Raw genomic sequence first — 24724 nt, 5'->3', positions numbered from 1 at the left:
TGGAAGTTGCCTTGGTACTGATTCTTTTGAGCAAAGCCTTGAAAAGGGTACTCTTGAAACCTATTCTGGTTCCCAATGAAGTGTAACTCCTCTTGAGCAAGACCAGCCTCATTGACATTGGCAAAGCAACTCTTCTCTTCAGCTACATAGTGTATAGGTTGCTGAGTGACCTTTACCAGCTTTGCAAACTTAACTTTCAACTCCTCTAGGGTTTTTTTCAGCTCTTGTTGTTTACTAGAACCTTCTCCTCTATAGCATCAGTCATAGTCTTCCCCATAAGTGTCTTGGCTCATGGCTAGGTTCTCAACAAGTTCCATAGCTGCATTGATTTCTTTTGCCAATAAATTCCCATTTGATGCTGTGTCCAGCTGAGTTCTGATCTTGGGAACTGCTCCTCTATACAAAGTGCTGAGGAGAGAGGCTTCTGAAAAGCCATGATGTGGGCACTGAGTTGTATAACTCCTAAACCTGTCCCAAGCTTCTCCAAAAGTCGCATTAGAATGCTGAGTGAAGCTTGAAATTTTGTTCCTTAACTTGGCGGTTCTAGCAGTGGAGAAGAACTTAGACAAGAATGCTAACTTGCATTGTTCCCAAGTCTGTATTGAACCTCTAGGTAGATTCTTCTCCCATTGGCGTGCCTAGTCTCCTAAACTGAATGGGATCAACCTGAGCTTGAAACTGTCTTCAGAGACACCACTGATCTTAGTGAGATCACAAACTCTATCAAAGTGATCCAAATGCTCCAAAGGATCCTCATTTGGCAGCCCATAGAACTTAAAGTTCTGTACCATGTTGAGCATAGAGGCTTTCACTTCAAAATTGGTGTTCTGAACTGGAGGAGCTTGAATGCCGGCCCTGTAGTGGTGTGTATTGGCTCGGTCATTATCTCCTACATAGACCAGTGGAGGCGCTTGACACCAGGGTGGGTTTGGGTGGGGTTGTGGTTGGTTAAACTGAGGCCGGTCTAGGTCCTGATTACCCTGAGCCTGTCCCTGATGGACCTGATCCTGATTCCTGTTCCCATTAGCTCGAATATCAGCTCCTTGACCGTGAGCAGCTTCTTGAGCCTGGTGCTCAATCCCAACTTGCTGATTCATTCCTAATCTCTCCAAATGAGCAGCTCTTTCTCTTTGTCTTCTTAGTTGACCTCTTGTGATCATACACCTGAAAACAAAGACATAACTTGAAAGGGAATCAGTAAAACAAACTAAACTTGATCTCAAAAACTATATCAGAAACTAATGCTAACTAGCCTCACACAATATGGCAACGGCGCCAATTGATAACTAAGAGTTTTTAGGCTCTTAGAAGGGTTATCAATCCCCTTGTCAAAGTAGTATAAGGGGTGTCAATCCATATGTGTGGTAGTTAGACACTAGTTTATAAGATTAGTTCTTAACTCAAGTGATCAAAGATGAGTTTGGTGACAAGTAACAAGTGAAAATATAAACAAGGAACAAACAAGCAATGATAAATGAACTAAACAATGATAAATGAACTAAACAAGCAAGCTAAAAACGATGGTGGTGATTAAGCAATGATAAAAGATAAACCTCTGGATGTGATCATTGATTTGGGTGCTTTAGATATCAATTCATGATGCTAAGAACAATAATGCAATGCAAGTTACTCTTTAGTCTAGACTTCAAAAGCAGATTAATTCATTCTCATGACAATAATCCCTTTGCAAACCACTTAGTCAAGATTAATTCACCTTAAGTAAAATCAAGCAATCAACAAGCATAAAGTATCAAATCTAATAATGACCAAACGGTTTCTTCATAAGGGAGACCGAATCTTACACAGAAAGCAGCAACAAGCAATCACATGATCTCAAAACATTTCAACTTAGAACTCTAATCTAGACTAATCCTCTCATGAAGGCATTAATCTCTACACTAATCCATTTTTAAACCAAATCATCATTTGTGAAATATGAATCAATGAGCATTAAGAAACAGTTCTAATATGTCATTCATGCATTTAACAAATCATTCCCATGATGAAAAAGGCATAAACCCTTAAGTTAGCTTATTCAGGCATTTCATCAAACACCTTGTGGGTGGAGAAATGACTAAGGTCTAGATCAGAGTGATGTGCAAAGATCTAGCATTAAGAGCAGCTAACTAAGGAAAGGAGATGAGAATCTAGAACCTAAACATCATAAACCGATCATCTAAGCACCCTAATCTACACACCTAGAAGCTTAAAAGATGACTACTCACTAATCATGAAGAACACACCATTTCCTTTGCAAGAGGTGGTATTAATCATGATTAGAAGCAGAGATGAGATGATCAGATGATAAGAAACAGCCTTAAGATGATTAAATCTGCTAGATATCTCTTGATAAAACTCGTTTTACACTAAGAAGGAGAGAGAGAACAAAAAGAAAACAGATTAGAGGATAAGATAAAGCATAACTAGGGTTTTAATCCCTAAAAACTATTTATATAAAAGGTATTGGGCCGGGTCAGCCCAGGAAAAACTGGGTACTGACCCGCCCTTTCTGGGTTGCTGGAGCCACCCCTCGATATCTGAAGAAGTCTCACACCGAAGGTCATACACCAGAGGGTCATGTGCTGGGTTGAAACATTGATGAACACTTGAAGAACATGCATGAGACTTGGCCTTTGATCCGGTTAAAACTTTGAAACGTGAAAAGGATTTGTTTGTGATCTGGGTTGGAGAGATGAGGACCTCGGCATAACATGCCGAGGGGCTTGGTACCCAAGGTTTGTGTAACATAGGACCTCGGCATAACATGCCGAGGGGTTCACACCAAGGTCTGCTTCAACACTTAGTCGTTTTGGGATCATTTTGGTGATCAAAGGAGCCTTGGTGTTGAAAGACCAAAGTGCTACCTCGAAGTATAGTCTAAAAGCTTTGTAGACATGCCTCCTCGGCATAACGTGCCGAGGTATTCACGCCGAGGTAGGGCATAACACTTAGCTTACAGTCGCATCTCTTAAAACCCGAATTGACCAGCTTCTCTTCCGTTCAGTGTAACTTTCAGCTCGTAACTCCTAATGACGTGAAACCCGTTCCATGAGAAAGATACCTCATCCAGCTCGATCTTTGGTGAAAAAACTATCGGCACTTGGAAAGTGGAAGGTTCCTCGAAGGGCTCATCTTTGTGATGCATTGACACGATCAGAAAGAGGCTTCTATACATGTGTTTATTCCGGAAACGTTATCTTCGTGCTCATAGCTCCAAATCGAATTATCTCAAATGTTATGGAAAGAGGACTCAAATATCTTGAATCTTTGATGAAGGCCATGTGAGCTGAAACGGTCTGGAAGTGCATCGTCCCTCGCAATCTTTGGAGCTCATCGGATCGGTTTAAAGTGGCGATGGACAGGTGTGTCTTCCGGTGAGCTTCACTCTCAGATCACTACTCCAAATCCAATGATTCTACCTGATCTGGAACCTTGATCCCATTCTATACAACTTTCATGAAGCACCCGACAACTGAATCGGACCGGAAGGTTCTCCGGACAGGCAATCTTTCAGACGTATCGGATTTCTCCGGAATGAGTGCGAGACACGTTCGTCTTCTGGTGGCCATATCTTTCAGATCAGTGCTCCAAATGCCCTGATTCAAACGTTTCTGGGTTCTTGAATCAATTATCTCCAGTTTTCATGAATACCCCGACATCTGAATCGAACGGAAAGACCTTTCGGTAACGTGTTTTCTGAGATGTATCTGCACTCGAGATTTTTGGCCGAGAGACTTAACCGCCGGTACGTGTTTTTGGTCGAGAGATCTACCCGCGGGAAGGATTTTGGCCGAGAATCTTCGGCCATCAGTACAGCATTTTGCCGAGAAACCCAAAATTGTTCCTTTTCACCATTTTTGATCATTTCAACTCCATTTCTTCATCTGAATCACATCTTCCACTCCAAAGAAGCTCAAAAAGCACATGTTTAACACTCCAAACCATGCAAAACTCTCTTGGACCTAATGCAATCTCCTAAGTCCTAAAAAAATGCCTAAAGACCTAAAATGTATGCAAATGAGACATGATTTGGACTAGAATATGTACACTAAATGCTGCAATTTATGAATATATCAACTCCCCCACACTTATCCTTTGCTTGTCCTCAAGCAAAAAGAACAAATGAGAGAGAGGTTGAATGCATTGGGAGTTCATATTTCCTTTTAGAGAGAAGTGATCATAATGAGGATTCAAATTCATGCTCAATTATGCAATGCAAAGCCATACTCAGATATATATCAACTCAACAAGGAATCTCCACAAGTTCTTCTCTCTCTCAACTCTTTCACATTCATTAAGCTTTTATCAGGTGAATCAAATGATGCAATGTTTTAACAAGCTGGCTTGGCTAGGGAGAGGCTATGAGATTAAAATGATCTCATCAGTGTTCAAGCGGTTTTAATGCAGCAAAGGGATCTCTCTATGAATGATCAAACTTTGGCAGAATGCTAAAGGTAAAAAGCAACCTATGCATACAAGGGCAAGGACTCATCCCACCCCACACTCTACTCAAAGCTTTGTCACTTGCTCACTCTCTCAAGAACCTCAGTTTTCACACTTATTTTCCTCTCACTAGGGGACTTACTCTTCATTTTCACTCTCAAGTCTTGGAGTTCAAACTTTACACAGCTTTTTATTTTTATTTTGGAACCTCTAGCCTCTTTTTCTTTCTTTTCAAAACACTTGAGCTCTTTGGCTTCTTTTCTTTTCCTTTTACTTAGAGGCTAGACTATTTCTTTTCAAGACACCAGAGCTTACTTTCTTTAACTCAAAACTCCAAGACTAATTTCTTTTTCTTTCATTCCCCTAGCTATTTCCACTTTCTCTTTTCCACTCATCTCACCTTTTTCCTCTCACCAACAAGTCTTTCCCCCCATACTTATTCCTTGGCAACACTCTCAGTTCCTTGATGTTGGAACACAGCACTCAATGAGACCTGCCCTTGTCGCTCTAAACCTAACACTTTCTGCTAAGTTTGATCCAAGGTGGCCTTTCAATTCACACACAAACATTGGCTTGAAAGAAGGATGGGTTCAAGGTGAGGGAACTGATCCATGATGTGGATTCAGCTACTTGAGCTAAGGAAAAAGGGCGGTAAAAACAATGGTTCTAGCTCAAGTATGTATGTCGGTATCCACAAGCTTATTCAAACATTCACCAAAAGATATTTTCAAGTCAAGTTCAAGGTTCTCACTTAATTAGAGTTGAGTTCTATTCAAACTTGCTTCTCAGATTCAGATCGTTTCAGACTTTGCAAGCACATAAAAAGATTCACAAGCATATTCAGTTCAAGTTCTCAAAGTGATGTACTCTCTAGAAAACCTATCATGACTCCCTGCAAGATGCAACCTATATGATGCAACTAGACTCGATCCTAAAAAATGTGAATGCAACTAGAATGAACATTTTTTTGTAAAAAGTTTCTCTGATTTTTCGATTTTTATATGCACTTAGATGCAACTACATGAGACTCAAAATGCAAAAGAGAAAATTAGAACAGAGAAAACATGATTAGTAGACACTAAACTCCTCCCCCACACTTAAATAACACAGTCCCCTGTGTTATAAAAGCATAAGAGAGAAGTGAAAGGCAAAAGCAAGAAAAGTGCAAAATGAAAAATTAAGAACTAGATGCATGTGTACAAAGAGTTTGGAGAGTTATCAGACTTGTTAATGATGGAATGGAGGCATTGGACATGGAGGAGAATGCTGGTGCTTGGAACCCTCTGCTTTGACTCAAGTCTCTCAAGCGTCCCTTTTGTTCATGCTCGTTCAGGGACCCCTCTGCCTAGCCATGCCGAAGCTTCTATACCGAGGTGGACAAGTTTTTGTGCAAGTGGCAAGGGCACCTCGGTATTAGCTCAAGAATTCCTCGGCTTTGGCTCTCCAAGGCTTCTCACAGCACTTGGTTCTGTGAAGATCAAACATGAGACCTCGGTAATGATCATCTCGAGGTGCTTGGCCGAGGTCTCATGTTTACTGCTCCTTTGAATCATAAGGTCGCCACCTTTAAGCTCCTCTCTGCACTTGTTCCTTCAAACCATTGAGCAAGAACACTTTCTAGAACCTGAGATCACTTAGCAAACCCATCAAAACGTTCTGAAAATACTAAAGAAAAGATTAAAAAGACTATATACAAGGATAAGCTTGGGGTGTCTCCCAAGAGCACTTTGTTTAAAGTCACTAAGTTTGACTTTGCAAAACTTTTCTTAGGTTGGGTGAGGATGTGCACTAATGCTCTTGAGCACTTCAATTGTCTTGAGCATGAATGCCGAGGCTTGTTTCCTTTGAGTGCCCTTAGACCCTTGTTCTTTAAGCTCCACCTTGAGACCCTTTTGCATCAGCTCTTGAATACCATCAGGATCTTTGTCAAAGATCGCCTTTGTGAGACCTGTCCTGAGTTCAGCAAATAACCCTGATTTCCCATTGCAATCCAGCTTATACTTTGTGGATCCATCATCACATTCCCAAGGAGTGAGAGTAAAATCTTGAGAAGGAGATTCAAGCTCAAGGCTCTTTTCTTGTGATGCTGAACTTTCACATTTGCTGTTGATCATCTTTAGCTCACTAAGTGTAGGAGACCATGTGAGGAAGATATCTTCTAATCTGATCAAAGGTTCTCCATTCTCATCCTTATGATCAAAGTTGATGTGGGCTTGTTCTCCTTTCTCCACAGCTGAAAGGGATTTAGATCCTCCTAAAACTCCAACACTTCCCACATATTTCATCTCAAACACTTTGGGCTCTTCTATCTCTTGAGCAGCTGATCCACAAAATTCGGCTAAGGGAGGCTTGACAGGGTAAGAGACGTCCTTATCAACTCTTTGAGTATCAAAGTCAATCCTTGCACCAGTTGTGTTAAGGAATGAAGTCCCAAGCAAAAGTGGAAGCTCCTTTGTCTTTTTGATCTTCATGACTATGAAATCTGTTGGAACTATGCACTCACCAACCTTCAAAGGATAGTTCTCTATCAGCCCATGAGGTTTCTTTGAGTAAGAATCGCCAAAAGTGATGGAAGAAGGATACTCATTTAAGTTCTTGATCCCAAGTCTCTCCATCATGCTAAGAGACATCACATTTACACTTGAGCCGGAATCACACAAGGCATTCTCAACTCTGAACTTCCCAAGAGTGCAAGAGATAGTAAATTTCCCTGGAATTACCCAGATTTGGGAGTGATGTAGGCTTCATCTTTGGTGAATCTACGCTTGGGACATCATTCTTTGGCTGTTCTTGAGCAACCGGCTGGTCCTTTGCTTCAACAGGCTCGGCATTGTTCCATTTCTCAACAAAATCATTCCAATGCTGCAAATAACAAACTGAACAGGTAACAAGCTTCTTTTGCAATGTCCTCATGGAGATCAGGTAACAAGCTCATAAAGTCCTCTATAATGGCGTCCTCTTCCTCATTATTAGGGCTGGACCCATCAGAGACTTGACCATAAAGAAGGTATTCAATCTCTTGAACAGCAGCTGAGTGATCATCACTTGAGTAGATGGCATTGCAATAATCTTTGGGGTTTTGAACAGCTTTACCAGGAAGAGAGACCTGAGTTTCTGAAGTGCAGATGCCCTTGTTCGTTCTAAGAATCTTAAGTTCAGAGCCTAGTGTCTCCATCTTATAAGTCAGGTCAAGACACTTGGAATCAAGCTTTTGTTGTCCTTGTAAGAGCTGTTGGAGAACAATACCAATATCAGGACCTTGCCGTGGCATAGAACCCTGCTGAAACTGTTGCTGACCGAATCCAAGAGGTGGAGGCCTTTGTTGCTGTAAGCTGACTTGGTTTGTGAAGCTGTTCCCTTGTGCCTGAACCGCTTGTGGCTGATAAGATTGTTGACTTTGGAAGTTGCCTTGGTACTGATTCTTTTGAGCAAAGCCTTGAAGAGGGTACTCTTGAAACTTATTCTGGTTCCGAATGAAGTGTAACTCCTCTTGAGCAAGACCAGCCTCATTGACATTGGCAAAGCAACTCTTCTCTTCAGCTACATAGTGTATAGGTTGCTGAGTGACCTTTACCAGCTTTACAAACTTAACTTTCAACTCCTCTAGGGTTTTTTTCAGCTCTTGTTGTTTACTAGAACCTTCTCCTCTATAGCATCGGTCATAGTCTTCCCCATAAGTGTCTTGGCTCATGGTTAGGTTCTCAACAAGTTCCATAGCTGCATTGATTTCTTTTGCCAAGAAATTCCCATTTGATGTTGTATCCAGCTGAGTTCTGATCTTGGGAACTGCTCCTCTATACAAAGTGCTGAGGAGAGAGGCTTCTGAAAAGCCATGATGTAGGCACTGAGTTGTATAGCTCCTAAACCTGTCCTAAGCTTCTCCAAAAGTCTCATTAGAATGCTGAGTGAAGCTTGAAATTTTGTTCCTTAGCTTGGCTGTTCTAGCAGTGGAGAAGAACTTAGACAAGAATGCTAACTTGCATTGTTCCCAAGTCTGTATTGAACCTCTAGGTAGGTTCTTCGCCCATTGGTGTGCCTTGTCTCCTAAACTGAATGGGAATAACCTGAGCTTGAAACTGTCTTCAGAGACACCACTAATCTTAGTGAGATCACAAACTCTATCAAAGTGATCCAAATGCTCCAAAGGATCCTCATTTGGCAGCCCATAGAACTTAAAGTTCTGCACCATGTTGACATAGAGGCTTTCACTTCAAAATTGGTGTTCTGAACTGGAGGAGCTTGAATGCCGGCCCTGTAGTGTGTGTATTGGCTCGGTCATTATCTCCTACATAGACCAGTGGAGGCTCTTGTCGCCAGGGTGGGTTTGGGTGGGGTTGCGGTTGGTTAACCTGAGGCCGGTCTTGGTCCTGATTACCCTGAGCCTGTCCCTGATGGACCTGATCCTGATTCCTGTTCCCATTAGCTCGAATACCAGCTCCTTGACCATGAGCAGCTTCTTGAGCCTGGTGCTCAATCCCAACTTGCTGATTCATTCCCAATCTCTCCAAATGAGCAGCTCTTTCTCTTTGTCTTTTAAGTTGACCTCTTGTGATCATACACCTAAAAACAAAGACAGAAGTTGAAAGGGAATCAGTAAAAAAAACTAAACTTGATCTCAAAAACTATATCAGAAACTAATGCTAACTAGCCCCACATAATATGGCAACGGCGCCAATTGATAACTAAGAGTTTTTAGGCTCTTAGAAGGGTTATCAATCCCCTTGTCAAAGTATTATAAGGGGTGTCAATCCATATGTGTGGTAGTTAGGCACTAGTTTATAAGATAAGTTCTTAACTCAAGTGATCAAAGATGAGTTTGGTGACAAGTAACAAGTGAAAATATAAACAAGGAACAAACAAGCAATGATAAATGAACTAAACAAGCAAGCTAAAAACGATGGTGGTGATTAAGCAATGATAAAAGATAAACCTCTGGATGTGATCATTGATTAGGGTGCTTTAGATATCAATTCATGATGCTAAGAACAATAATACAATGCAAGTTACTCTTTAGTCTAGACTTCAAAAGCAGATTAATTCATTCTCATGACAATAATCCCTTTGCAAACCACTTAATCAAGATTAATTCACCTTAAGCAAAATCAAGCAATCAACAAGCATAAAGTATCAAATCTAATAATGACCAAACGGTTTCTTCATAAGGGAGACCGAATCTTACACAGAAAGCAGCAACAAGCAATCACATGATCTCAAAACATTTCAACTTAGAACTCTAATCTAGACTAATCCTCTCATGAAGGCATTAATCTCTACACTAATCCATTTTTAAACCAAATCATCATTTGTGAAATATGAATCAATAAGCATTAAGAAACAGTTCTAATATGTCATTCATGCATTTAACAAATCATTCCCATGATGAAAAAGGCATAAACCCTTAAGTTAGCTTATTCAGGCATTTCATCAAACACCTTGTGGGTGGAGAAATGACTAAGGTCTAGATCAGAGTGATGTGCAAAGATCTAGCATTAAGAGCAGCTAACTAAGGAAAGGAGATGAGAATCTAGAACCTAAACATCATAAACCGATCATCTAAGCACCCTAATCTACACACCTAGAAGCTTAAAAGATGACTACTCACTAATCATGAAGAACACACCATTTCCTTTGCAAGAGGTGGTATTAATCATGATTAGAAGCAGAGATGAGATGATCAGATGATAAGAAACAGCCTTAAGATGATTAAATCTGCTAGATATCTCTTGATAAAACTCGTTTTACACTAAGAAGGAGAGAGAACAAAAAGAAAACAGATTAGAGGATAAGATAAAGCATAACTAGGGTTTTAATCCCTAAAAACTATTTATATAAAAGGTATTGGGCCGGGTCAGCCCAGGAAAAACTGGGTACTGACCCGCCCTTTCTGGGTTGCTGGAGCCACCCCTCGACATCTGAAGAAGTCTCACACCGAAGGTCATACACCAGAGGGTCATGTGCTGGGTTGAAACATTGATGAACACTTGAAGAACATGCATGAGACTTGGCCTTTGATCCGGTTAAAACTTTGAAACGTGAAAAGGATTTGTTTGTGATCTGGGTTGGAGAGATGAGGACCTCGGCATAACATGCCGAGGGGCTTGGTACCCGAGGTTTGTGTAACATAGAACCTCGGCATAACATGCCGAGGGGTTCACACCAAGGTCTGCTTCAACACTTAGTCGTTTTGGGATCATTTTGGTGATCAAAGGAGCCTTGGTGTTGAAAGACCGAAGTGCTACCTCTAAGTATAGTCTAAAAGCGTTGTAAACATGCCTTCTCGGCATAACGTGCCGAGGTATTTACGCCGAGGTAGGGCATAACACTTAGCTTACAGTCGCATCTCTTAAAACCCGAATTGACCAGCTTCTCTTCCGTTCAGTGTAACTTTCAGCTCGTAACTCCAAATGACCTGAAACCAGTTCCATGAGAAAGATAACTCATCCAGCTCGATCTTTGGTGAAGAAACAATCGGCGCTTGGGAAGTGGAAGGTTCCTCGGAGGGCTCATCTTTGCGATGCATTGACACAATCAGAAAGAGGCTTCTATACATGTGTTTATTCTGGAAACGTTATCTTCGTGCTCATAGCTCCAAATCGAATGATCTCAAACGTTATGGAAAGAGAACTCAAATATCCTGTAATCTGAAACAAGTGCATCGTCCCTCGCAATCTTTGAAGCTCATCGGATCGGTTTAAAGTAGCGATGAGACAGGTGTGTCTTCCGATGAGCTTAACTCTGATCACTACTCCAAATCTAATGATACCACCTGATCTGGAACTTTGATCCCATTTTCTACAATTTTCATGAAGCACCCGACAACTGAATCGGACCGGAAGGTTCCCCGGACAGGCAATCTTTCGGACATATCAGATTTCTCCGGAATGAGTGCAAGACACGTTCGTCTTCCGGTGGCCATATCTTTCAGCTCAGTGCTCCAAATGCCCTGATTCGAACTGTTCTGGGTTCTCGACTCAATTATCTCCAACTTTCATGAAGACCCCGACATCTGAATCGGACGGCAAGAGCTTCCGGTAACGTGATTTCTGAGATGTATCTGCACTCGAGATTTTTGGCCGACAGACTTAACCGCCGGTACGTGTTTTTGGCCGAGAGATCTACCCGGGGGAAGGATTTTGGCCGAGAATCTTCGGCCATCAGTACAGCATTTTGCCGAGAAACCCAAAATTGCTCATTTTCACCATTTTTGATCATTTCAACTCCATTTCTTCATCTAAATCACATCCTCCACTCCAAATAAGCTCCAAAAGCACATGTTTAACACTCCAAACCATGCAAAACTCTCTTGGACCTAATGCAATCTCCTAAGTCCTAAAACAATGCCTAAAGACCTAAAATGTATGCAAATGAGACATGATTTGGACTAGAATATGTACACTAAATGCTGCAATTTATGAATATATCAAATCACCACGCCATCACCAAAACAAATCAAACAGAAGATGAAATTGTAAACAGCAATACACAAGAGACCCCTTATAACATTTAAACAAGTATTCCACAAGTGTTACTCAAAACATTTCAGAGAACATTCGATATGATCTAATCCTGCAATTAATTTAATCTCACAATACAAAGGTCTATAATCTCTGTGTGACATTCAGTCTAACAAAGCTACATTGCTTAGATTCTATACATACATGTATTTAGATTATCATATAAAGTCTAGAAGATGAATTTACCCTTTTGATGGAGGCGCAGAAAAATCAGCAGACGGTTTGGTTCCGACGACAAAGCCAAAGATGACGAATCCTTCGACGAGCTCTGTCCCTGACACTAAATCTTCCGGGCAAGACGAATCCTCCGACGACAACAGAGCGGTGTTGTCGTCTCCGTCACCTGGTGATACTCCTGATAATCAGCGACCCACTTGAAGAACAAAAATCTTGACCCTCTTGTGAGAAGAATCAACAAAGATCGACGAGAGGAAGAGATTTTTTGTGACGGAGACAACAATGTCGATCGATGAAATCTAATTTTTATTCCCCACAATGTCGATCGATGAAATCTAATTTTTTTCTCCAAATTTCTACAGCTTATCACAACGTAACACGTCACAAGAAGAGTTGATCCTTAAAAATCTAAAACAAGGATCGTTTCTCCTCATTAATCCAATTTTTAATTTATTTTTAAACCAAAAAGCAACTAAAAACCCAACTATACCTGCAATAAACATGGCCTTAGATAATAACCAAAAATTGTTTCGAAATGGCTAGTTCTTCTACCAATAAAAACGAGAACGAAACTTGTTGCCTTCAAGGCTGAGCGCCTTTCTACACTCCCACTTCTACAATTTATTCCCAATTTTACCCATGATTCATTTGCGTATTACGGAAAAATAGTTCAAAAGCAGATAACTCGTATATACACAAATCTCCAAGCTTTCAGGGAATGATGACTCCGTCACAATACTTCCCCAAGCTCACCACTTCTCCTACAATCCCTTCCTATTTACCATTCTGCCACCACACTCGATTTCTTCCTCTTCCTCTTCCTTCTCAACATTTCGCATCTACTTTCGTCTCAACGAAAAGCAGATCTCACAAAATTCCGAATCTCGTTTCAGGTTTCCGAGAAAAACCCAGACTTTCTCCATCCGCTGGGTGCTTCGCATCGTCTTCCTCAATGGAGAATCCGACTCAGAGCAGCGAAACCAAAACTTTCTCTGTTCTTTTCGTCTGTCTCGGAAACATTTGTCGGAGCCCAGCAGCTGAAGGCGTATTTAGAGATATTGTGAAGAAGAGAGGCCTCGATTCCAAATTCAACATCGATTCAGCAGGAACCATCGATTATCACGAGGTGATCAATCATTTTGGTCCGATTCTTTTGCCTTTCGAATTAAAGAGAAGAATTTTCTCGGTGAAATAAGATTGATTGATGCCTGATTAGGACAATTAGTGTGAATGATGTTTCAGATGTCAAATGGCTTGGTTTTAGGGTTTTGGTTGATGTAATTACTAATTAGAGTTTGAAATCAATTTTTGACTGTGAAAAGTGCTTTCTTTTAAGGGAAATCATTTTTGGATTGTGCAAAGTGATTTTCGAATGCAAAGTGCTTGTTAGGATCGCGACTTCGAATCGACACAGAAACTTCACTCACAATCTCACAATCACTCACGAATACGAACACGATTTGAGCAAAGAAAGAACAACACAGAGATTTATGAGTTCGGGCTCTCGATATGAGATAATACCCTACTTCTCGGCCTGGTGAATCAAGCTTTCAACAACTGATACAAGCTACAATCTCTCATCTCTGTACAAGCTTTTAAAACTAAGAGAACGAGCTATATATCTACACGCTTTGACTAATGGTCAAAGTCAATTACAATTAACAGATCCGTTTAAACAAACCGTGAACCATGAGAATCCAAATGCCGGTATTCTCACTTCGACTAACCTGTCCTCGGTTCTAGCTCCTTAACCAAGTAGATTTTCATCACCAAAACAACAAATTCCACCTTGATGACATTCTAACTTGATCAGCTATTCTGTTAACCCAAACGTGTAGTTTCACCAGGTCTTACTCCAACACTTTAGTGTTGTTCCAATCCGAGAAAACTCAGAGCTTTCTCGAACTTATCAACCGGAAGTCCCTTAGTAAGCATGTCAGCTGGATTCTTAGCTGTTGCTATCTTCAGTACCTTCACATCTCCTTGAGCCACTACATCTCTAATAAAATGCAGCTTCCTGTCAATGTGCTTCGTCCTCTCGTGATGAACACCATTCTTCGCAAGACACAAAGCACTTTGAGAATCACACCATATATCAACTGATCTTTGTTTAAAACCAAACTCCTCAGCGAGTCCTTTAAGCCAAATGCTTTCCTTCACAGCTTCTACAAGTGCCATATACTCGGCCTCGGTTGTAGGTAAAGCAACAACATGTTGAAGCTGTGATTTCCAACTGATGGTGTTCCCTCCTGCTGTGAAAACATACCCGGAGATCGATCTTCTTCTGTCTAGATCAGAGGCAAAATCTGAGTCGCAGAAACCTTCAATCTTGAACTCATCCCTCTTTCTAAACACCAGCTTCAGATTCTGTGTACCTTTAAGATACCTCAAAACCCACTTGACTGCAGACCAGTGAACTAATCCTGGTTTACTCATGAACCTACTGACTAGCCCCACAGCATACGCTAAGTAACATCTGGTTCCTATCATGGCGTACATGACACTTCCTACTGCGTTTGCGTATGGAACGTTGTCAAGTACAGTCTCTGCTTCATCATCCTTGATCGCAGACAACTTAAACTGAGCACCAATGGGCGTAGACACTTGTCTTGCTTCATCCATGTTAAACGCCTGAAGTATTTTCTTCACATATCCTGACTGTGATAACTTGAGAACTCCACCTTTTCTATCTCTTTCTATATCCATTCCCAGAATTCTACTGGCTGGACCAAGATCCTTCATTTCAAATCTACTGCTTAGCGTCTGTTTCACCTTTTTAATTTCTTCCATGTCTTTAGATGCTAGCAGCATATCATCTACATACAGAAGCAAATAGACCACAGCTCCTCCTTTTACATTCTTGATATAAACACAATGATCAAATTCACTCTTCGTGAAACCTTGACTAAGTACGAACTGATCAAAGCATCTATTCCACTGTCTAGGAGCTTGTTTTAGACCGTACAAGGCTTTCTTCAGCAAGCACACATGACTTTCTTTTCCCTTTACCTTGAAACCTTCTGGCTACTCCATGTAGATCTCCTCCTCCATGACACCATGAAGAAAAGCTGTTTTTACGTCTAACTGTTCCAACTCCAAATCCAGATTCACAACGATTGATAAGAGATATCTAATCAATACATGTTTCACAACTGGTGAGAAACCGTCCTGATAGTCGATACCCTCTCTTTGCGAGTACCCTTTTGCCACTAGCCTGGCCTTATATCGAGGCTTCTCAACACCAGGAATACCCGGCTTCAACCTGTATACCCATTTGCAGCCGATTACCTTTCTGTCCTTTGGTCTCTTCACTATTACCCAGGTTTTATTTTTCTCCAAAGAATTCATCTCTTCATTCATACCTGCATCCCATAGATCACATTCCTTGCTTCTAATTGCCTCTTCATAATCTCTGGGATCATCAGTACTGACATCTTCTGCTGCCAAGAAGGCAAATGCAGAGATATCGAAATCTGTAATCTGGTTGGGAGCCTGATGTCTCTTCTCGGTCTATCTCTAGCGAGTCGATACCCATCAGAAGTTCCATCTTGATATGAGTCTATTTCAACTCCACCTTCTTCTGTATCACTGTCACTGAAATCTGAACTTCTGACTTGTTGAGAACTGACCTTATGCTTCTCGGTTTCAGAAATACTCTTCACATCAATAATAGTTCTTGATCCTTGTTCTTCAGATACATCAGCTCCACCTTCTTGTACAGACTCCTTATCCTTTATATCCTTGTAAACTTTATCTTCAACAAACATTACATTTCTGCTTATGATGCACTTTCCTTCATCCAGGAGCCAAACTTTATATCCCTTTACACCCGTTGGGTAGCTTACAAACACTCCTTTTAACGCCCTAGGTTTGAGCTTCCCTTGATCTTTGTGTACATAGACCAAAGCACCAAATCTTCTTAGATGTTTGTATCCAGGTTTCTTCCGAAGCCACAACTCTTCAGGAATGTTACTGTCAACCGCTGACGAAGGAGTCCTGTTTATTTGATACACGGCTGTAGATACAGCCTCTGCCCAAAATGGTTCTTCAAGTCCTGATTCATCTAGAAGACACCGAACTTTCTCCATTATAGTTCTGTTCATTCGCTCAGCCACTCCGTTCTGCTGCGGAGTATAAGCACACGTCCTGTGTCTTTCTATTCCATGGCTCTTGCAGAAATTATCAAACTCCGAGTTGCAGAATTCCAAACCATTATCCGTTCTGAGACACTTTACTCTCTTGTTTACTTGATTCTCCACAAGCTTCTTCCACTCGCAGAACCTTTCAAAAGCTTCACCTTTTGTTGAGAGAAAGTAGACCCACACCTTCCTCGTACAATCATCTATGATTGATAGAAAATATTGTTTGCTCGACAAACTTGGTGTGACGTTCTGAGAGCCCCACAGATTGGCATGAACGTACTTGAGTGCCTCTTCTGAGTTGTGTTTTCCGATGTTAAAGCTCAGTCTTTTGTGCTTTCCCATCACGCAGCTCTCACAAAAATCCATTTCTCCAATCTTTCTCTTATCGATGATACCTTTCTTAACCAGTATCTGCAAGTTCTTGAGACTTATGTGCCCTAGTCTTCTGTGCCAAAGAACCGTTTCATCTTTTGACATTTTCTTAGTTTCACTGTTGTTATTTTCTCCTGCAACAGTTTCACCATATAGCAAATACAAAGTTCTAACCAATGTTCCTTGTAAGGCTAGTTTACCATTCTTATAGAACCTAGTCTTTCCTTTTCCTCCAGAATGATCAAATCCTAATCTATCCAGGGTTCCAGTAGATATAAGATTCCTTCTAAGTTTAGGGATGTACCTTACATTGGTGAGAGTCTTCACAGTACCACCATATGCTTTTATATTGATAGATCCGATGCCTTTTACCTCCATTGAGTAGTCATCTCCGAGAAGGACTTGTCCTGAAGCGAGCTCCTCAAATGTGTTGAACCAGTCACGCCTTGACGTCATGTGGTAAGAACACCCGGAGTCTATTACCCATTTGTCTTGATGCCATTTTTCCGAGACATTCAGAGCATCTGTGTCTTCAAGAGCATCGATAACAACAGTTGCTTCTGCACTCTCTTCACATTTTAATTTTCTTTTCCGAGCATAACAATCAGCCTTTTTATGCCCTTCCTTTTTGCAGTACCAGCAAGTAATTTTCGACCCTGATGCAGATCTTGATCTGCTTTTCCCTTTTCTTGGTCCTGAATCTCGTTTCTCTGACCTTCCCCGTGCAGTATAGGCATCACCAACCTTTTGTGAGCCAATCAGTTCTTTTACCTCCCTTAACTCTATCTCTTTTGACTTTGCAGCGTTTGTCACATCTTCAATGGTCAGAGTCTCTCTGTACATACTTCAGAGTTTCTTTGAGAGAGTTATATTGAGACGGTAAAGAACTTAAGAGAAGAATTGCCTGCACTTCTTTGGATACTGTAACTTTCACACTGCTTAACCCAGAAACCACTTTCAAGAAATCATCAACATTCTCGTCAATAGATTTTGAATCCACCATTTTGAAAGTGTAGAATCTGTGTTGCATATGAATCCTATTGGGAAGAGTCTTAGAATTGTATAACCTTTCGAGCGTTGACCAGATCGAAGACGCTGTCGTACAATCTTCCAGCTTCCGCAACACATGATCTCCGAGATTCAGTATCAACATGTTCATCGCCTTTTCTTCTTTTGCAACCCAATCGGCTTCTTCTTTAATCTTTCTTTCATTAAAGACCGATTCCTCTTCTTCCTTCTTAATCTCGATTTTGAAATAGGCTTCTTCTGAAAGAAACTCCTTCAATCCGAGAATCGAGAGATGAGCGAACATCCTCTTCTTCCACATCGTGCTTGACCGTCGAAGATCTTGATCTTAGTCTTCAGATCCGCCATCGATTCTTCTGAGCCGACGAACTTGGCTCTGATACCACTTTGTTAGGATCGCGACTTCGAATCGACACAGAAACTTCACTCACAATCTCACAATCACTCACGAATACGAAGACGATTTGAGCAAAGAAAGAACAGAGATTTACGAGTTCAGGCTCTCGATATGAGATAATACCCTACTTCTCGGCCTGGTGAATCAAGCTTTCAACAACTGATACAAGCTACAATCTCTCATCTCTGTACAAGCTTTTAAAACTAAGAGAACGAGCTATATATCTACACGCTTTGACTAATGGTCAAAGTCAATTACAATTAACAGATCGGTTTAAACAAACCGTGAACCATGAGAAACCAAATGCCGGTATTCTCACTTCGACTAACCTGTCCTCGATTCAAGCTCCTTAACCAAGTAGATTTTCATCACCAAAACAACAGTGCTTTCTTTGAAGGGAAATCATTTTGGATTGTGCAAAGTGAATTTCGAATCAAAGAGAAAAACAAAAAAAAAAACAGCTTTCTCGGTGAAATAAGATAAATTGATGCCTGATTTTGACAATTAGTGTGAATGATGTTTCAGATGTCGAATGGCTTGGTTTTAGGGTTTTGGTTTATGAAATTAGAGTTTGAGATCAATTTTTTGATTTTGAAAAGTGCTTTCTTTGAAGGGAAATATGGCAGATCCAAGAATGAGAAGTGCTGCGAAACGACGTGGAGTTGAGATAACATCGTTGTCTAGACCAATAAAGGCATCTGATTTCAGGGAGTTTGATCTCATTCTTGCAATGGATGAGCAGAACAAAGGTAGAAGAAAAGAGAGTGTTGATTGTTATTTTATTTTAAACATTCTACAAGATTCAGGAGAAGTTACATTAGTATACTTCATTGATGAATTTGATGTATGTTTGCAGAGGATATTTTGAATGCGTTTAATGTATGGAAAGCCAGAGGGAATTTCCCACCTGATGCAGATAAAAAGGTATTAGTATACTTCATTGATCGTGTTCGTTGGTTCTTGACTTTGGAACTATGTTATAGAGATTATAGAGCATTTTTCATTGTATTTACAGGTTAAGCTAATGTGTTCATATTGCAAGAAACACAATGACAAGGTAGTTCCAGACCCGTATTACGGTGGAGCTCAAGGTTTCGAGAAGGTAATAATAATGCGCTTAGTAGTAGCACCGGTAGAGAATTATAGGTCTCTTAATTTCTGGTTTAGACAGATGCTAACCTATAAATGCAGAATGGAGATAGATCATCTTTAAAATGGTTGTTTTGGGTTATTAGACTTTTAAGTTGGTCTTCGATTCCCAAAATTTCTTATTTGATTGCTTGGAAACTTGAATCTTGATCTCTTTCTTGTTCCATCTATTTATTAATTTGACAGGTATTGGACTTGCTTGAAGATGCATGTGAGTCGCTGCTGGATAGTATCACAGCGGAAAATTGAGATTGGTTCTGATTGATGATGGCTTTGCACATAAAATTGAAACTTTGGGTTATATTACATTTGTAGACATCTTATTGATGGGTTATATTACATGGCTTTACATTTGTAAACTTTGGGTCATATTGCACATACCATGCAGGATTCTTGAAATTACATAATAATCGTTCGATAAGTCATGTAAATTAAGATAGCAAAATCGTTTACTCTGTTAGCCTTTTGTCAACAGAAGATAAAAGGCCGTAAGTAAATCGTAATAAGCTGCAGTAAGCGGGACTATCCGGTTACGATTCGATTTTTTCCCGGTTTTGTAGAAAATGATATTAGATTAAACCATTTGAAATTCAGTTTGGTTTTTGTTCGGTTACTCCCGTTTGGTTTGTTTTGATGCAATTTTACTGTTCGGTTTTGTTAAAAGTGACTTGAAGGGTTTATTTTCGATCCATCTTGAAAGTTTTGTTTTTCATTAAAAATCCCAAATTAATTATAACAGGTTAATTCTGCATATTTTATAAGAAATATTATTTTGCTATGGATAAAAATAAAAATAAAATATAATTTTTTGCATATTTTATAATCTTTTTATGTTTAAACTTGTTAATATTACATTGGAGGTTTCTGACACCAACAGCCTTCCGTTGTCCAAACACGAACTTCTTCGCCTATAGATTTGCAATAGTCAAAGCAAGCTTGTTCATTATTATTAGAAGGGGGTAAAACCACATTTCTTTCGGCAACACATATACACTTGTTCTGCACACACTTGCGCTTTTCACATTTCAGTTGGTTACAATCACTGACACTCTTGCAAGACCGTCGTGCCAAAATTTGAGTATCTGTGAGATTTAATAGGTTATTAATCATGCTGATTTATAATATTGATAATGAAGATGACGATGGTGATGAATGTAACTGAACATAATATTTCTAGAAACTCTTACATGTTGAGAATAGCAATAGACCGATGATGAATAGCAAAGAAGTTTTCTTCATTTTGTTTGGATAAGTGTATTTTCTCTTGTGGTTTTAAATTGTTTGTGTGGCTAGAATTGAGGAATCAGAGACTATTTATAATAGTAAGACAACAATTTGTTTTCCTTACCATGAAAAATATAATCTGCAACCAATTATACTAATCAGCTATTTTTGGGAAATGTTTTCCTAATCAAATATTGCATTAGTTTTTAGTGGATATCATTTTCTTTGTCTTTCTCAAAAATTTATAATTTATTATGAATTCAAAAAAAGAAGATACATCCAAATTAAAATAATATCATACTTTTGGTGTAACAGGATTTTATAGCTAAATTTGCATGTTTATTTTGAAAAAGTGTTAAAAATATATCTAGTATGATGGTTTAAGGTTAGATTGGAAATCTCTAGTTTGAGGGCTTTGTAAACTTAGCACTTTGGAAAGTTGCATTTTTTCTAAAAGACAAAAAGTAATAAATTGTATGGAAAGTTGAAATAACAAATAAGTGTCATTTTGTGCAAATACTTCAAATTCATTACAAAAGTTGTGTGTTGTACGCAAATTTTTCTACTAATCATTAGGGCTGGAATTATTATCCGGTATCCAGTCCTATCCGATCCCAAAAAACAGAATATTCGTGTAGTTCGGATCCGGATCCGGATAGTAAAATTAAGTATTCAGTTATTTCGGATACGGATCTGGATAATATAAAATTTTAAAATCGGATATCCGTTATCCGTTTATTAAGTATTTATTTATTTTGATAATATTTATTGAAATTCATATTGCATGATAATTTTCTATTTCAGATTGTGAGAGAAGAACATGAAAATAGATAACACATGAATATGAAGATAAATTATCTTCTCTTTTGCTATGTAAACTTTTAAACTTTGTGCTATTTGAATGCTATTTGAATGCTTTTTAATTTTTGGTATTTGTAATTTTTGCTATGTTGATACATTTTAATTATATATGTTATTTCATTATAATTTTTAAAAATTGATTTTTTTTAAATCAACAAAACCGGATATCCGGTCGGATATCCGTAAATATTCGGTTTAAACCGGATGTCCGGTCTCCGGATATTCGCAGTTTTTGGATCTGGATCCGGATAGTAAAATTGATTATCCGGCGAATCCGGATCCGGATTCGGATACCTTGAAAAGTCCAGATATCCGGCTCCGTTCCAGCCAACAAATTGTTGAGTAAATCTTATCGGGCTCCATTCCAGTAAATATTTATAATAGTAAGACAATAATTTATGATTTATATATGAGTAATTACTAACTAAATTTAAGTGAGTACATCTTAATTTTTCTGGTTTCTTTTGAGATCCCTCTCTTTAATTTTTTTTTTCATTTTTTTTTTGCTTTTTTATATCTTTTTACAATAACTATTAAATTTTTACAGCAAAAGTTTTTAAAGCAAAAATCTAGAGTAAATACCAAAAATTACAGTTCTTACCAAGCAACACCATATTTCTCACATTTTTTTCCTTATATGTGTACTGTATCATGGTACAGAGAATAGTATAAATAAGGATAAAATATACCAAGGAAAATATAGTAAAAAAGTGATAGGACACAAATAAAAGTTTAAAAGGGACTATATGCGCAAAAATATCTCTTAAAAATTCTTTTATTTGCTATTAGTTTTCAAAAATACCACATGACACATTTAAAAAAATATATATGATGCTTTTGCAAAATATGCACTTTTTATAATGTTTGTTAAGTTTTCTAACACTTGGAAAATATTAAGCTTTTTGGCACTTTGAATACCTTTACACACGCATTTTTTTCTAATTTTACGGTATGACAACCATGCATTATGTACAATACATATTCAAATAAAGATAAAAAACAGAATGTGACAAAAAACTCAAATAAGTTAAAAAAAAGTATCTATATTTACTATTAAGTCTTAAAATATTTAGGAATAATAGTACCAAATATCACTTATTTCTAGTTTCTCTAGTATTATAGCACTTAAATTTGACTCCTTCAATTTTAATAACTTTTGTTTATAAAAAAGACCATTTTCTCTCTTTTTTTACTTCAGTGTATACCACATACAAATGGCCGTGTAATATTGTAGCAGAGGTAAACTCAGCAAAAATAGATGTGTACAGTAGCTAAAGTATTAGAGCATTTCCACCCCTTATATCCATTAGGGGTTCTTAAACATATTTTAATAATAGATTTGTCAAATAAAAAAAATTAAGGATTAATCCTTTTTTCTCCTCCATTCCTCATACCATTAAGGGGTTTTTAGAAACTCATATTTAGAAGCCCAAGACTTTACATATTTTAGGCTGATTTTTAGAAGCCCATTTACTTTGGACCGATTTTTACTTTTGGCCGATTTTTACTTTGGGTCTGTTTTGGTCCGATTTGTAATCTCTTTCGTAAACCAATGGACATCCGACACCTGTCTAAAACTCTTTATATTATTTAATCTAAGTAATTATTGATTTGATCATAACTATAAACATACAAAATTTAATAAAACCAAATTTATATTGCATTACATAAAATTTTAAACATACAAAATGCAGGTATTGAAATCATAAAACGTTTAGTTATAATCTTGAGAGGTGACAAATTTCTGCCATATATGCTCAATTAAATCAGCTTTCAAGTGTTCATGTATTTGTCTGTCACGAATTTGATTCCAGGTGCCGATCATATTGCCAAGATTTGTAGGCATATCCGTGGAATACGTCATATCTATTTGTGAAGTTCTGCTTCCTTCTCCTTGTTGGAATCCAGATACATACTCTCATAATATTTCCTATTTTTTATTTATCCCATATAAGAGCTGGATTTTTTTACGATTGAAAATAGAGCTTGAAAGACTCCAAAAGCACGCTCAACATATTTTCTGGTGGATTCTTGACATGTTGCAAATAATCTTGCTTTCGGCCCTTTAGGAAGAGGAATAGATTGTATAAAAGTTGCCCATTTTGGATAAATACCGTCTGTGAGGTAGTACGCCATATGATACTGGTGTCCATTGACCAAGTAATTCACTTTTGGAGCTCGTCCTTGTAATATATCATCAAAAACGGGTGACTGATCAAGAACATTGATATCGTTTAAGGTACCTGGAGGTCCAAAAAATGTGTGCCATATCTAAAGATCTTGTGATGCTACAGCTCTTGACGATTGTCGGTTTTCCTGATCTACGTGTATATTGCCCTTTCCAAGCGGTAAGGCAATTCTTCCACTTCTAGTGCATACAATCGATGCTTCCTATCATCCCCGGAAATCCCCGTATCTCTCCAATATCGAGTAGTCACTGAAGATCTTCTGGTGTCGGTCTTCTTAATTACTCTTCTCCGAACAAATGTATTATTCCCTGTACCAATTTCTCCAAGCATTTAATTGCAGTACTTTCACCGAGCCGGAGGTATTCGTCAGCCGCATCAGCCGCACAACCATAGGCCATCATACGAATTGCTGATGTACACTTTTGTAATCCAGAGAGACTAATCCTTCCGACAGCGTCTCTCCTTTGTTGAAAGTATGGAACTGTTTGGGAGACTCGATCAACAATACGCATGAACAAGGATCTGTTCATTGTAAAACGACGTTGAAATATATGAGGAGGGTATGTAGCATTTCACTACAATAATCGTTCTATAAGCGGTTATGGCCTTCTTCACATTGTTTGTCTATATATGCTCATTTCTTCTTTTGCTTTCTTGCGGCTTGCCGATCAAGAACAGCATCGAACATATTGTCAAGATGTTGATCAAAAACTTCATCAAAATCGTCGTCAAGCGATCCATCATCAAAATTGTTGTTTGAAGAAGATGTCATACTTGTAGAGTTTGTTTAAAAAAAAACAAAAGATGATTTGTGGGAACTTTTTTTACACTTGTGAACTTTCATTAAAAAAAAAACCAATTGTGGGAACTTTGTTTACACTTGTGAACTTTTTCTAAAAAAAAAAAATAAGAGTAGAAAAGTTTAAGTATAAGAAGAGAAAGTTTGTTTAGAACACAAGAGTTTGCTTTGTGGGAACTTTGAGAACACAAAGAGTTTGAGTTTGATAGAATAAGAAATCGATTGGTTTACATTTATATAAGAATAGAAAATTTTTACAAAATGATACGTGGTTCAGTTATGTTACACATGTGTGGTTTACATTAACTTCACAAATATGTGGGTTGCCATACTAGAAAACAAAAGCAATATGGACCCATACTTGGTCTTGTCCTCTTTTTTACTTGACCTGTGATCATCAATATTTGGCACTTCCTCTTTTTACTTGACCC

General features: G+C 38.7%; 1 protein-coding gene, 1 long non-coding RNA gene and 3 other non-coding genes across 6 annotated transcripts; 4 read left to right on the top strand and 1 right to left on the bottom strand.

The window, feature by feature from the left end:
• The first annotated feature begins 429 nt into the window (after positions 1 to 429).
• On the top strand, positions 430 to 536 carry LOC112084852. The gene has a single exon (XR_002898510.1). It is a non-coding gene; the product is annotated as a small nucleolar RNA R71 (small nucleolar RNA).
• A 7734-nt stretch (positions 537 to 8270) lies between these two features.
• LOC112084833 lies at positions 8271 to 8377 on the top strand. The gene has a single exon (XR_002898492.1). It is a non-coding gene; the product is annotated as a small nucleolar RNA R71 (small nucleolar RNA).
• A 4325-nt stretch (positions 8378 to 12702) lies between these two features.
• LOC18013767 (putative low molecular weight protein-tyrosine-phosphatase slr0328) lies at positions 12703 to 19579 on the top strand. Of its 2 annotated transcripts, none has more exons than XR_002898312.1 (5): positions 12703 to 13260; positions 18685 to 18820; positions 18928 to 18992; positions 19085 to 19173; positions 19407 to 19579. XR_002898312.1 is itself a non-coding variant. In XM_006419054.2 (5 exons), the coding sequence occupies exons 1-5, from the start codon at positions 12853 to 12855 to the stop codon at positions 19467 to 19469; spliced, it is 762 nt and encodes a 253-aa protein (XP_006419117.2). In that variant the 5' UTR covers positions 12707 to 12852; the 3' UTR covers positions 19470 to 19579. The 2 variants fall into 2 exon arrangements, 1 of the variants encoding a protein (XP_006419117.2); XM_006419054.2 differs by having other exon boundaries at positions 12707 to 13260; positions 18928 to 18995; positions 19087 to 19173.
• A 394-nt stretch (positions 19580 to 19973) lies between these two features.
• On the bottom strand, positions 19974 to 20536 carry LOC18013727. The gene is made up of 2 exons (XR_002898307.1): positions 20408 to 20536; positions 19974 to 20302 (listed from the first exon to the last, which is right to left on the bottom strand). It is a non-coding gene; the product is annotated as an uncharacterized LOC18013727 (long non-coding RNA).
• On the top strand, positions 20362 to 20453 carry LOC112084996. The gene has a single exon (XR_002898641.1). It is a non-coding gene; the product is annotated as a small nucleolar RNA R20 (small nucleolar RNA).
• Positions 20537 to 24724: the final 4188 nt, after the last annotated feature.

The sequence above is a fragment of the Eutrema salsugineum genome, unplaced genomic scaffold (assembly GCF_000478725.1).
Source record: "Eutrema salsugineum unplaced genomic scaffold, Eutsalg1_0 scaffold_4, whole genome shotgun sequence".
NCBI classification, from domain to species: Eukaryota; Viridiplantae; Streptophyta; class Magnoliopsida; order Brassicales; family Brassicaceae; genus Eutrema; species Eutrema salsugineum.
Note: the sequence above shows the minus strand (reverse complement) of the source record. Positions and strands in the feature narration are given on the sequence as shown.